Source organism: Oreochromis aureus, linkage group 15 (genome assembly GCF_013358895.1).
Source record: "Oreochromis aureus strain Israel breed Guangdong linkage group 15, ZZ_aureus, whole genome shotgun sequence".
Taxonomy (NCBI): domain Eukaryota; kingdom Metazoa; phylum Chordata; class Actinopteri; order Cichliformes; family Cichlidae; genus Oreochromis; species Oreochromis aureus.
The window spans coordinates 10890553-10904853 of NC_052956.1; the positions used below are offsets into that span (position 1 = coordinate 10890553).

The following is a 14301-nucleotide window of genomic DNA, read 5'->3' on the forward strand; positions in this document are numbered from 1 at the left end:
TCTGCTCTTGGTTGAAGTCTGAATTGGTCTGAAGTGAACATCATCCAGGACAAAGCTGCAGTCCAAAAAGTTAGAAGACTGTATGCAAGATTCCCTATATGCATTTAACACCGGATGCAGCTGTGAAAGGTTAAGGTTGCAAAGTCTCTTCTGATAGTAGGCTCCAAATGCATTGCAGCACTCACTTTACTTATCATTTTATTTCCAGAGGTATTTTTTGGTTGGGAGCAATCATGCACAGACCAAACATCGAGTCCTAAAGATTGACCGCACAGAACCCAAGGACCTCGTTATAATTGACGATAAGGTAAGCGACGACTTTCCACGAGTTGAATTTTAATGTATATTCTTATGTAATACAGAAGAAACACGCCTAAGGGGGAAATTGTATAATCACTCAGCTGATGTGAAGTGTGCTGCTGATGAGAGTTTGGCTGGGTTCACACCCTTTTCTTCTCCACTTCTTATTACCAGGATCTATGAGTTGGTTTTTGATTTGTTTGTTTGTGTGGCGGGTAATTATCCTTCTGATGCAATTATTATGAAGCATCCATTAATAAACATTCATCACCCCACAGTCTCATTCCTGAAGATATTAGAGTGACATCAGAAAACTGTGTGTGTGTTCAGTTTTATTGGCATTGTGTAGTATTGTACTTGGATGCATGGATAATTTAATGAGTTGCTAGGGAGGTTTTAAAGCTAGAAATACTCCCTCGTCTTTTAGATTTTACATAAGAAGTGAAGACAGTGGAATAAAAGAGGTTGATAGAAGTCCTAAATAATTTTTTTTTCCCACAAGATAACAGAATGAGATTTATTGCAATCTATAGAGTCATGCACTTAAAACAAATGCAGCAGTATACAGCACACAGTACATTACTACATTTCTCTTTGGGGTCTGTGCCAATTGTAAAGCTTATTATGTAAATGAGATGGGGGGTTTTTGTAGATGAAATGCACGCAAAGCTACTCTTTAGTCATTTAACATTTCAGAACCAATGCAGAAAGCAGCCGATCTATTTTCGGACTAATTGCCTCACTGGCAGTCAATCTAATCCCTTTTGTAGAAATTTTGGGCCATTGATTAAACAGGGACTGTTATTCATTTACCTGCTATTGCACAGAAAATAAAGAAGACTTAATAGTTCTGACTGAAGCCATTAGTCACCCGCAAGCAGCACATTTAAGTCACTTTTGTCAGAACACAGCTTTATATATTTTAGTGTTGATTTTTAGATGGAAATCAGATAGGATTAGGTGGCTAATTAATAAACTAAACTTTATAAACTCTTCATCTAATGTGTATTTAATACAGTACATGCATGTGTGTGTTTCCAGCATGTGTATAACCAGCAAGAAGTAAGGGAGTTGCTGGGCCGCCTGGACCAGGGCAACCGGACTAAGATTGGTCAGAAGGGTTCCTCTGGCCTGTCCAGGGCTGTCTTAGCTTTTGGCATTGTGGGTGAGTACATTTCCTGCACTCAATGGGAAAGCAACAGTCATTGCAGTTCAGAATCTACCTCATCTCCAAAGTCTACAGTTGGGTGTGTTGGCCTAGTTTTTCCATTATTACTGCAAAATAAAAGAACACCTGGGAGTCTGTTGCAAACCACGGTAATAGTTCACAGCTTTTTCACGTGTTTTCTGCCATTATTTTTTTTTTAACATGTGTAACATGTTTTACAAAAAGATCCAGTCCCCAAATGTTATTAATTTGCAATTTTTTCAATAATGGCTATATTTTTTAAAAATATTTTATGCAACACTTGATTGTGTTACTGACCACTACTAACTCTTTAACACCTTTATGAATGTTTAATTGGGTAGAAAAATGAAAAACGTCTGTGAAATAACAATTCACCAAATTTCAGTGTCATATATTTTACTTCAGCTATCCGAGACAGTAAAAGCACATCTTCTGTGTTTTGTACGTTGCCCTAAAGACCTGATTACAATCGTAATTTGACTTATATTATATATTTGTTCCAAATAAGCTATCTAGCGAGCTAGCTATCGATCTTCATTTTTACCTCAAATACTACACAATGTACCCCATAATGAGAAAGTGATATAAGTTTGTTTGAAATTCTTGCAATTAAAAAAAAAAAAAAAGCAAAAATATAGAATGCATGTAAGTATTCACTCTTTGCCATCACAATCATCATGTTTTCACTGATCATCTGTCAGATGTTTCTACATTTTGATTGAAGTCCACTTAAATTCAGTTGACTGGACATTATTTGGAAAGTCACACACCTATCTATATAAGGTCCAAATGGCCGACAATGTCAAAGCACAAAACAAGCCACAAGGTCCAAGACGTCTGAGACAAGATTTTATCGAGGCACGGATCTGGGGAAGTGTACAGAAGCATTCCTGCAACATTGAAGGTCACAGTGAGCACCGTGCCCTCCATCATTATATATGGAAGAGGTTTGGAGGACTCTTCCTAGAGCTGGCTGCCCAGCCAGTCTGAGTGATCAGGGTAGAAGGGGCTTAGTCAAGGAGGTCACCAAGAACCTGATGGTCACTCTGACAGAGCTCCACCATTTCTCTGTGGAGAGAGGAGAACCTTCCAGAAAAACAGCCATTTCTGCAGCACTACACCAGTCAGATCTGTGTGGTTGAGTAGCCAGACAGAAGGCACTCTTCAGTGAAAGACACATGACAGCTCACCTGGACTTTGCCAAAAGGCACTTGAAGAACTCTCAGACTATGAGAAACAAAATTATGTAGTCCAATGAAACAAAGATTGAGCGTCATGTCTGGAGGAAACCAGGCACCACTCATCACTTGCCCAATACCATCCCTACAGTTAACCATGATGGTGCTGTGGGGTTGTTTTGCTGCAGTCAGGGTGGAGGGAAAGATGAACGAGAGATCTGAAAATGGCTGTGCATTGACGTTCAACCTGGACCGTGAGAGGTTCTGCAAAGAAGAATGGGAGAAACTACCCAAACATAAGTGTGCCAAACTTGTAGCATCATATTCAAAAAGACTTGAGGGTATAATTGCTGCCAACGGTGCTTCAACAAAGTATTCAGAAAAGGCTGTGAAAAATTCTGTAAACGTTATATTTTTGTTTTGAAGTGTTGTTAAATTTGCAAGCTTTTTATGCAAACCTTCTTTACTTTGTCATTATGGGGGATTGTGTGAATACTTTCCGTGTGCACCGTATGAATATAATAACAAAAATTGAAGTAATTTAATTTGTTTAATAAAGCCATTAAAAAAATAGACTACAAACTCCTCAGTGACTGTTAATGAACCTGCATTAACTGTTACTTTGCAGTCTAGTTTCTTGTTTCTTGTGGACTGCCGTTATTATTTAATATTCGGCACTTGCATGAAAAATTTAACCTGATCATTTTTAGTAGAAAACTGAGACGTTGCCATGGTTATCATAATATGTTTTTCTGTGGACATTTCCATTTTCTGCCAAGGAATACAAAAAAAAATGCTGAGTAATTTTCCCGAGCTTCTTGCAGTGGCAGTAATACATCTAAGATGTACTATTGCTGTTCTATTTAAATTTAATTCTGAAGTAGTAAGTTAAGATTTAAATGATCGTCACCTTGAGGCAGCAGATTAGTCTGTCACCCTGACACAGACAGCTGTTTGTCGTCCGCTTGAATAAATTAGATACTCCCCCCACCCCCGACCCCAATGACATCTTTGTTCACAAGCCATCATTTTGCTATTATGTAATAAAAGTGTGATGTAGCCATGTAGGGTACAAAGTGTATTCTAAGAGGCCTTTTGCCTGGTAGCTTTCTTATTACAGTACAAAATGAATATGATTAGCGTAAGTATATTTTTATTTGCAGGTTTTGTCAGTCTGACCCATCTCCTCCAGGAAGAAGGACAGTATACTCATACAGGAACTCATAAGTGTTGTTTAGTCTTACACAGGGTTATTGCTTCTCAGTCATTATGCAATTATGCCGAAAAAAATACAAAAACCTTTGATAATGTAGACACACTAGCACACCATTACTTTGAATCTGTCACATGGATGTTCATGAGTGAAACAGAACTTCTTATTTCAAAGGTTTTACCTAATTAGTTTATGAAACGGAATATTTTTGGTTAACTTGAACTGCAGCATTTTGCAGAGTACAAGTACAAGCCACTTCAAAGTATAACTTTAAGAGTCTTTAGTGTGTGTGTGTGTGTGTGTGTGTGTGTGTGTGTGTGTGTGTGTGTGTGTGTGTGTGTGTGTGTGTGTGTGTGTGTGTGTGTGTGTGTGTGTGTGTGTGTGTGTGTGTGTGTGTGTGTGTGTGTGTGTGTGTGTGTGTGTGTGTGTGTGTGTGTGTGTGTGTAGTATATATGTTGCACTTACCAATTCAACACATTTTTTTCATCCAAATTGGATGTCAGGCCACTTTCTAGTTTGAAGTAACAAATTATTAAAGTTAGCTAATGTTAGTTAACTTGTGACAAATTCACTAACTAATCAATAACTAATTACATACCACTACTTAGGCGGCATCATTTGCCATTGTTGGTTGTCATTTGTCATTGACCAGTTATCTTAGTTTAGTTGCTCAGGTTGTGTTTGTCTTCAAGTGAGAAGAAATCTGTTACACTACAAGTGAAGTGGGACACTGTTCAGTGGGATTCTCAATATAAGAACTGTATAGACTGAAAAAAATTGATTTCATAACCAATTAAGTTCAATAACACTAATTAATCAAAATATTTACATAGTGAATTCAAGACTTTATGCATCACAACTTCATATACAAATAAATATATAAACAAATACTATTGACTGATGTATATTTGACTGGCGGGGTGATCGTGGCTCAAGAGTTGGCAGTTCATCTTGTAATCGGAAGGTTGCCGGTTCGAGCCCCGGCTCCGACAGTCTCAGTCGTTGTGTCCTTGGGCAAGACACTTCACCCGCTGCCTACTGGTGGTGGTCAGAGGGCCCGTTGGCGCCAGTGTCCAGCAGCCTCGCCTCTGTCAGTGCGCCCCAGGGTGGCTGTGGATACAATGTAGCTTGCCATCACCAGTGTGTGAATGTGTGTGTAAATGGGTGGATGACTGAATGTGTAAAGCGCTTTGGGGTCCTTAGGGACTAGTAAAGCACTATACAGATACAGGCCATGCTATCAGTGCTATTGTGCCATATAGTTTATATTTTCCTTTATCACTTTTACTCTTTGTAAATATGTTGAACAAGAGTAGGAATTTGTATGAGACTACCTTACTTTTCTCTTTTTCTAGATTATCTGATGTTTGATTTTAGCAGGGCAGCAGCCGGTGTTGTTCATACCTGAAAATATTTTCTAGCTTTCCTGTCTTCTCACCACTGTTCTAGCTACATAAAGCTACTAAAAATATTAAAAATGTATCTTCAGAGCTCCAGGTTAGGTGGAAGATGGGTGTCTCTTGGTTTTGAAAAATCCTTCTGGAACCACAGGAGAAATTATACAACTGTTCTTGAGGGCTGAGTAGCACTCTTAGCCATGTGTCTGTATTTGTAGATTTGTCTTTGTATCTGGAGACCAAATTTGGATCTCATAAGCTTTACAAGCCAGCTGACAGAATAATGCCATTGAAGCATGAGTGCATCCTAGTAGTCTAAATGTAAGCGCGCTCTTTAATCAGCTGTAAAATTTCTTTTGTGATCCACAATTCATCCATTAACAAATTAGTTGTAGTAATAGTTTTGTAATAAAGGAGGGTATATTTCTAGCAGGCACACTTACATAAACTGTTTAGATGTTATTAAAAACATACGGACATTGTCTGCATTATTTTCTAAATGTCACAGATGGAAAAATAGCTCATATGATGCTGAAAGCAAATCATTGACTGTGTTTGCATGATGTTTTCTGGGTCAAAATTTCAAAGCGTAAATGGAGCGAATTACATGGGTAATATTGTCAAATATGACACACATACATTCACTATCCACATCCGCAAGTGGAGCTATTCACTTGTTTGTCCTGTCAAAACTGTAGCTGATTTGCTGGCAACAATAAAGTTGACCTACAAATCAACTTCTTTTGAGCCACACTACATGTTGCTGGAAAGTAAATTCCATTTGATGAGATTGTTCTAAAAGATTTAAAACCTGCCTTCTTTTTGCCAGGATTTGTGCGTTTCCTAGAGGGATACTACATCGTGTTGATCACGAAGCGCAGAAAGATGGCTGATATTGGTGGCCACTTCATCTACAAAATTGAAGACACAACGATGATCTACATTCCCAATGACTCAGTCAGAGTTACACACCCCGATGAAGCAAGGTATTGTGTTACTCTGTATCCCATTTATTACCTTGAGGCCACTGTATTTAAGTACAGTGCTGTATAATTTTATTAATTTTGAGTATGGAAATTTTCAGAAATAACAAAATATCTTGAAATGCATTTGTACCAAAAAAACCCCCAAAAAGACACGGTTACTCTCTTCTGGTGACACCCACAGTTGTAGTCTGGCCAAAAATAGGAAAAGGAAAAATAGGAAATAGGAAAAAAACAACAAAAAACCCCTCCACAAAACACAAAGGCCGACTCATCCACTACCAGTGGAAAAGGACTGAAGCTTTTCTAATAGTGGCTTGAAAGAAAAATCCATCATTGCACACATGTACACAATTTTAGTGTGATAACAATGTTTTGGCCATTTGACTGTGGAAAAGGTGTATCAGGTATTTATAAACCACCCAAAATCCCCAAATTGTATAAAACAGTGAAAAGTATGACAAAAGAGGAAGAATCTCTCAAAGCTGAAGAAATATTGATGAATGCATTGTTATATAGTATAATAATAGCATTCCCAATATTATATATACTATATACTAGTGTGGTTGCCGCTTGTCAAGTTGTAACTATTTGTTCTCTTTGATTCATTAGTTTAACTTTCTAAGTGCAGCAATGGAAGTCTTGTTGCTTAGCAGCCATCTTGAAACACACCCAAACCTTTATTGGTTTGGGTGTGCGCCATTGAAGTTATGTTTCTATGTTTTGTTACCGTTTTTGCTATTGTTGTGCATTTCAATTCAACAGTACCTGAATGCAGTAGATGCAATGATAACTGATTCACTGGATGTACACATTTTCTGGGTTTGTTTTCCAGCAGCTTTTAGATACATGTTTGATTTCTTCTTACAGGTATCTCAGGATCTTTCAGAATGTGGACCTTTCCAGCAACTTCTACTTCAGGTAAGACAGTTTGTTATTCCAAACTCAAACTATTAGAAGAACACAGTAACTTGTATATGCACAAATTATGTCAGATTATAAATGCTGTTATCAAGGGGGCTTTCAGCACGTACCCTCTAGGCTTATTTAGTACAAGTGACTTTTGAATTTTACAATATTGCATCACCAGACTAAACACGTGTACCGATGCCCTGCTCAGCTTGAAGGCTAGGAACAACTAAAAAACATTTCTTGACCTTGTGGCCTTGGTTGGGAAAGGAACTCTGCACATGGCCTGGAGATTTCATTTAATAATATGAATCATTTTCTAACAGTTTTTGCAGTATGAAATATGATAAGAGGGGAAAAAACCCTTTCCAATGAGGAAAATTATCTCAGAGGTTTGAAATGAGTGATTTGCTAATCACTCATCTGATTATATAGTATTTTAAAACACCAACATAACTGCTGAAAGATATGTAAAATATTGTGTTCATGTTATAAATTTGCATTGCATTATGGTTTTACTAATATGTGGGGGAAAAAAAGAATTTCTCTAGGTATACAAAGTAATGCTTGGTGTAATAATGGTGTGCAGCACAGACTGTACTTGATTCATATGACTTTGCTTTTGTGTTCTGTAGTTATAGCTATGACCTGAGCCACTCGCTGCAGTACAACCTGACTTTGCTGCAAAGACCTTATGAACAATGGTCTTCAGCAGCTTCCTCTACTGAGGAAGAGGTACACACACAGAGCAAGCAGGACAGCTTTGACATCTTTGAAGATGAGGGTTTGCCTACAAAAGGTGAGAGGAGTTTATCTATATTCCTTTCCTTTCTTTTCTTTATTGCATTGGCTGGGGAGGAGCTCAGTAGGAGACACAAAACTATGATTTCAGTCAGGAGATGGAATGCATGTTGTACCTGAATTATATACAGTTGTGTCCATAATTTGTTATTTATTTATTCAAAAAAATGCTGTGGTAGTGTACAGGGGTAAAACCACAAAAATGCAAAATAAACCTATCAGAGAGGGAGCATAAATTTTAGGAGTGGCCAAAATCAACAGTCTGGTACATTCTTAAAAACAAGGAATGCACTGAGCAGCTCAGCAACACCAAAAGGGGTTTACTAAAAGGTGCGGACCACTGGTTGCACCCAAGAACAAGAAGGCCAGATAAGGCTTTATCACAAACTATCTAAATATTCTGCTCAGGATCTTTGGGCACGGTAAACCAGGATGAAATTGTTTGTGAATAATAGGAAGAAAAATGTATGGAGAAGGAAAATGAAGAGCTCACGATGTGAAGCATACCACATTATCTATCAAACATGGTGGAGGCAATGGTATGACATAGGCATATATGATTGCTAGTGAAACAGCATCGCTATTGTTTATTGATAGTATGTTACTGTTGATAGAAGTGGGAGAATAAATTGTGAATTGTACAGGGTTTTACTCTCTGCTCAGATTCAGACACATGCTGCAAAACTGATCAGACTGCAAATGATTAATGATCCAAAGTATATTGCTGAGAGTTTCTCAGGCCACAGAAATTATGATATTCTTCAATGGACAAATCAGTCAGCTGATCTTAACCCAAGAGAATATACTTTCCAGTTATTGAATACAAATCCAAATGCAGTAAGACACAGCAACTTAAGGTGGCTACATTAAAACCTAACATACCATTAAACCTTTAAAGTCACACATACTCTATTTGGGAAATACTTTTTATATTCTTGCCATTTATGACATATTTTGTAGTGTACCAGTAGATAAAATTAATCAGTTATATAACTATCACTAAATATGATCTTTACGGTCTGATGGGCGTGACTGATACCAGTCCAGAAAAATGATTCGGTCTTCTTTTTTTCTCTCTACAGTGGTTTATGGCCTTTACAACGAGCCTTACTACAAGTATGTGTGGAACGGGAAGCTCCTGGAGCGAGTCAAGGACATAGTGCATCATGACTGGCTTATGTATATAATCCATGGATTTTGTGGCCAGTCCAGTATCCTTTGAGCATCAGCTGTTTATAGAATTATTTAGTGTTTCCTTTTTAATTGCCATGACACACTTACTATGCTTTTTATGGAAATGATAAAAGAATATCCTCAAGGTTAGTACCTTTAGTGCAGCGGTCCCCAACCCCTGGGCCATGGACCTGTACTGGTCTGTGAGTCGTTTGGTACCGGGCCGCAAGAGTTGAGGCTCGGGTGTGAAATTTATGGGGTTTTTTTATTGTTAACTCGGTTTCCCTGGGTCTTTTCCCATGTTGTAGTTGTGTGTCTTATTTTGAAAGAAATATTTACGCGTTACCATAGTAACCAGAGAGCATTAAGGGGCAGAGAGGAGGATGTTACTGTCAATGTTGTTGGCACATTTCAAGAGGACGCTGCTAATAAAGTTACACAATTACACAATTACACCATGAATTTGCGTTTATTATTATATTTACAAAATACCACAGTTTTTGTCTTGGTCGTATCATTTTATTTTGTTGTATTTATCTGCAACACCTTAAAGGTCGGTCCGTGAAAATATTGTCTGACATTAAACTGGTCCGTGGCGCAAAAAAGGTTGGGGACTGCAGCTCTAGTGCATTCTTTTAAGCAATAAAGTTAGTGCCATGTTGAGACTTTGTTGGGATGCATCTGTCAGCACTGATCATTTTAACCAAGCACATAGATGCAGCTGCATGCCAGGGAGTCTGTGTCTTTTTTCTTTTTTTCCCTTTTTGTCACAGCAAAAAGAACAGGGAACTTCTGTTATTTCTATTTATTTTTAACGGTAAAGGACTGCTTATTTGAAAAATTAATTGAATAACTGATTACTCTATGTGTGAAACTACACCCAACACTACAGAAGACTCTCACATTGTTATCCTTTGTCGATACTTCTCATCTCTCATTCGCAGCACCACTTGTTGAACTGTGCGCAGCCCCCACCAGATCACGTGGATCACACTGTGAGAGAGACTGTGATTCATCACAGAACTGCACAAGCAATTATTTTGTTTTTAGGGATTTAACAAAGCAAATATCAGAGCATATCAGGTATGCATACACGGGCACTTTCAGAAGTGCTCGGGCTGTTATCTGCAGGGAGAAACCACACTGTGCATATTAAACAGATGAGTTACACGTGCTTCTTTCTGGAGACGTGCCTGTGTTTTGTATGATTTATGAATACTTTTTTTTTTTGGTTTGTTTATGAGTTTCAGTCCTTTAGTATCATTTTCTTTGAAGTTTTGAGTGCACACCAGCGAATTGTCTCTCCATTAATAATTTCTCCTGGATTTTTTTATTTATTTATTTTTTGTGGTATTGATGCATGGGTAACTGCTGCACAGGGACTTTGCACTTGATTACCTCTGATTTATGAGAGTAAAAGTCAGCCTCAGGTTCAGTTTTCAAATTTTAGTCATTCACCATTGTGTCTCGTTAAGCAATGTTTCCTTATCTTTGTTCAGCCAATATTAATAATGTTAATGGATGTTCAATATACAAATGCTTTCAAACCAGATTTATCTTGTTTTTGTCTTTAGCTAAGTTCTGTGAGTCTTCTGCAGATAAACACAGAAGTGCAATAACCTAATATGCAATCAGGCCTGTCGCTGTTGTCTCCCTCTTTAGGCAGCCTGCTGCCGCTGTGGCAGTGTGTGGGTGTTTTGAGTTTATCAAATTCCTGGAAATTGTTTGGCATTCAGTCCTCTTTTCTGAGTGGATGAAAGGGCCACTGGGTGCAACAAGAGGAGACTCACCAGATAGGAAATATGCAAAACCTTTTAGCAGATGGGAAGACACATAAATGCACTAAAAAAGATGTGGAGCGGTTCAATCACGACCTTTACGTAAGGTTTCTTATTGGTTTCTTAATATTGATAGAGGTGGGAGAAATCGGAAATAAATATATTTCCCAGGTTCATATTCTAACTACAAGTGAAACTGTCATCATTAAGAGCTAATGTCAAAGCATGACTGCTATAAATGAAACAAAATTTTCTTTACATTTTACTAATAATATGTGTTTGTTTCCACAGGTTATTGTTAGGTTGTTAGGTCTATATTGGTATTATTATTATTTTTCCTTTACCCAACACCTACAGAACTTCTGATCTACGGCCGACCGGTTCACATCACCCTGATTGCCAGGCGCTCCAGCAAATTTGCTGGCACCCGTTTCCTCAAAAGGGGAGCCAACTGTGAGGTACAGAAGTTACCAGGGTAACTCGGAGGAACAGATAGTAGAGGGTGGCATCAGGGCCACAAAACAGATTGAGATGACTCAGGTTAATCACAGGGGGTTAATTGGACACACTTTCTCCTTTTGGAATGGGAGTGAGTGTCTTTGAGATGTGATGTTGTTCAGTTATAGCCTCTTTTTCTGTAGGGAATGTTTCAAAGAGGATGAAGTGTTTGCTTGTCCAGATATGTAACAAAAAAAACCCCCAACAATTTCTAGTATTTACTTTTCACATGACTGTAGTAGGAAGACTTAGAATGAGGAAGGTAATTGCAGACCGAGTGTTAGAAGTCTTAGAATGTTAGATGAGGAACATAGACATAGACTTTATTAATCCCACAGTGGGGAAATTCACATGGTACAGCAGTACAAGAGTCAGTAAAAAAAAGAAGTGAATTAGAGCTAAATTAGAGGAAAAGTAGCAATAGAAATGGTGCATTTTAGTCATTGTGTCAAAATGGGTGGTATTATGAACACAGAAAAGTGCTATGTTATTTGGATCCATCATGCAATACAATCTGGAAAGCATCTGATTGGCAACGGCTTCATTTTTTTTAGCATAACAATGATCCCAAACACACTGCTAATGCAGTGAAAACATATTTGGGTAGAAAAACATCATGGATAGTCCCAGAGCCTGGACCTTAACATTACTGAAGTACCAGTAATGTGAGGTCATCCTTACAGAACATAAGACAGCGAACACCCAGAGAAGAGCTCTGAATGTTCTTCAACAAGCCTGAAGAACTATTCCTGTAGACTACATAAAGAATTTAGATTTATATAATTGTATTATAATAATTGTTTTATGTTCTCTAAAGACATGTTCTTGGGTTTCCCAACCATGCTGAAGTTTATCATTTCTTTTTTGCTTTTCTCATTCTTTGTTTCGTTTTGTTTTTTTCAGGGAGATGTGGCTAATGAGGTAGAGACTGAACAGGTCGTCCATGATGCCTCAGTTATGTCTTTCACAGCAGGGAGTTACTCCTCATATGTCCAGGTCCGAGGCTCCGTTCCACTCTACTGGTCCCAGGACATTTCCACCATGATGCCAAAACCCCCAATACGATGTAAGATTTCTTCTTTACACTTCAGCATCAGCAGCTTTTGTTGTAGGCTGAAATATGTAACATGTGGTGAACTGTATGTGTATTATTTTTGTCTTTTGATGCTTCAGAAGAAATAAGTCATCGGAGAAAAGCTATATTAAAATAAGAGAATATATGTAGAGTATACTGAGGCCATTCCTTTCAACTATTGGCAAAAGATTAAAAAAAAATAAGACTGTGAAGGCAGGATGGCCCCTTTTGGCTTCAGCTTTGTATCCATCCTATTTCATTATAAGCAGGATAAAAACACAAAACCGTGGCCAGAGGGAGGTGATTAGGTACTGAGACTGACGGTGAGGACAGCTCTGTGTGTGGGGGTATACACACAGGAATAGACTGGTGTTTGCATGTGTACAATGCCTGTATTAGATTGTAATCTTTTTTTCTTTTGGTTTGCCCTTTAATTCATCCTCAGGTGACATTTACCTGTGAAAGATAGACACTGAGCATGTCCCTAAGATCCCTCTGTGTGTCATCTTTCCTCATCGTCCTGCTTCCACTTTGATCCTTTAAGACGGTCCTTATCTGACATTTCCTAAATGTTTCCCCAACCCTTCCACCATCAGTTTAACATTTGACCTGTTTACGTGTGTTAACACAGTTTTCTCAGTGCATGGCATACTTTTTCCCCTCCATCATATTTTTGCCTCCACTGAAGAGAAGTAATATGCCATCTAATTAAGCGGTTGACGCAAAATAGTAGTTTAGTTTGTGGAGTCTTTAATCCTGTTCCCAATAGGTCTACTATTACTGGGGATTTCATTTTTAATAATGAAAAACAGTTTTAAGATCAATTTTAAAATTAAAATTACTTCTAAATTATTCATTATTCATTCCAGCTGCACTTTATTTTTGTACATTTCACATCTTTGTGCTTCCCGAACCTGCCTGATTTTGAGTTTAGTGAAACTAAACAGCTGTCCTGCTCACATTAGCCCATGTTTAATACGAGGAAAATGTTGCTTTGTTATTGACTGGAGAGAAAGACATCTTCACTGGTGCATAAATGTTTGTAGAAAAATTATATTTAAATAAATTATTGATGTGCCAGTATAGCTTGCTTTCATTGATGGTACAAAAAATGAAACTCAAAAATCAGTTTAATTTGTTTCTATTTAATAATATAGGTTATTATTGTGGAACTTCACCTTTCATATTAAATAACCATCCATCTCCAGGTCACTTATGTTGCTCAAAAAAAAATCTCTGTGGTAGGCTATACACCCGTTTATTTTTTTTTATTTTTATTTTTTTTTTGTCTGTCCCATTTGGTTCTTAAGCCGTCAGAATTGTTGTCTGAAGACCAACAAGGATACCAAATGGATTTATTTTGCCAAATGGATCATCATGGCATTGCCGTATTGGTCCATTTGATCAAACTTTGTTGTTATTATTTATTTTATTTTCAGTTGTTACAGATGGGACAGACATGACTGGGGGATAGGAAAGGGAGAAAGAAAGAGAGGAAGGAAAAGAAAAACAGAAGGGAAAAGGGACAGTGAGAAAGGGCACTTATAAAGACAAAGAGAAAGGAAAAAAAAAAAAAAAGAGACACAGGAGAGACACAGGAGAGGTGGAGAATAAACCTAACCTGGGTGTCTGTTGTCTTGTGTAGTCTGGAGATGATTGAATGTTGGGGTGGGTATAGTTTCCTCTGCGGTGGGGTGGGGTGGGCTTCCCCAGGTCCTGTGGGGCTTAGCGGTGCTGCTGCCGTGGGCCCCGATCGGGATGGGCCTGGGCTCCCTTGCCTTGGTGGGTACTAGAGGACGGGGGTGCC

The 14301-nt window shown here is 38.1% G+C and overlaps 1 protein-coding gene across 2 annotated transcripts in view; it reads left to right on the plus strand.

Moving 5' to 3' along the window:
• Nucleotides 1–14301, plus strand: part of fig4a (FIG4 phosphoinositide 5-phosphatase a) — a 58543-nt gene that overhangs the window by 2300 nt on the left and 41942 nt on the right. For both annotated transcript variants that reach the window (XM_031727622.2, XM_031727623.2), the window contains exons 3-10: nt 209–307; nt 1342–1465; nt 6107–6263; nt 7131–7181; nt 7805–7968; nt 9053–9181; nt 11279–11379; nt 12323–12485. In XM_031727622.2, coding sequence (XP_031583482.1) covers nt 209–307; nt 1342–1465; nt 6107–6263; nt 7131–7181; nt 7805–7968; nt 9053–9181; nt 11279–11379; nt 12323–12485 — 988 coding nt within the window. The remainder of the gene's footprint in view (nt 1–208; nt 308–1341; nt 1466–6106; nt 6264–7130; nt 7182–7804; nt 7969–9052; nt 9182–11278; nt 11380–12322; nt 12486–14301) is intronic.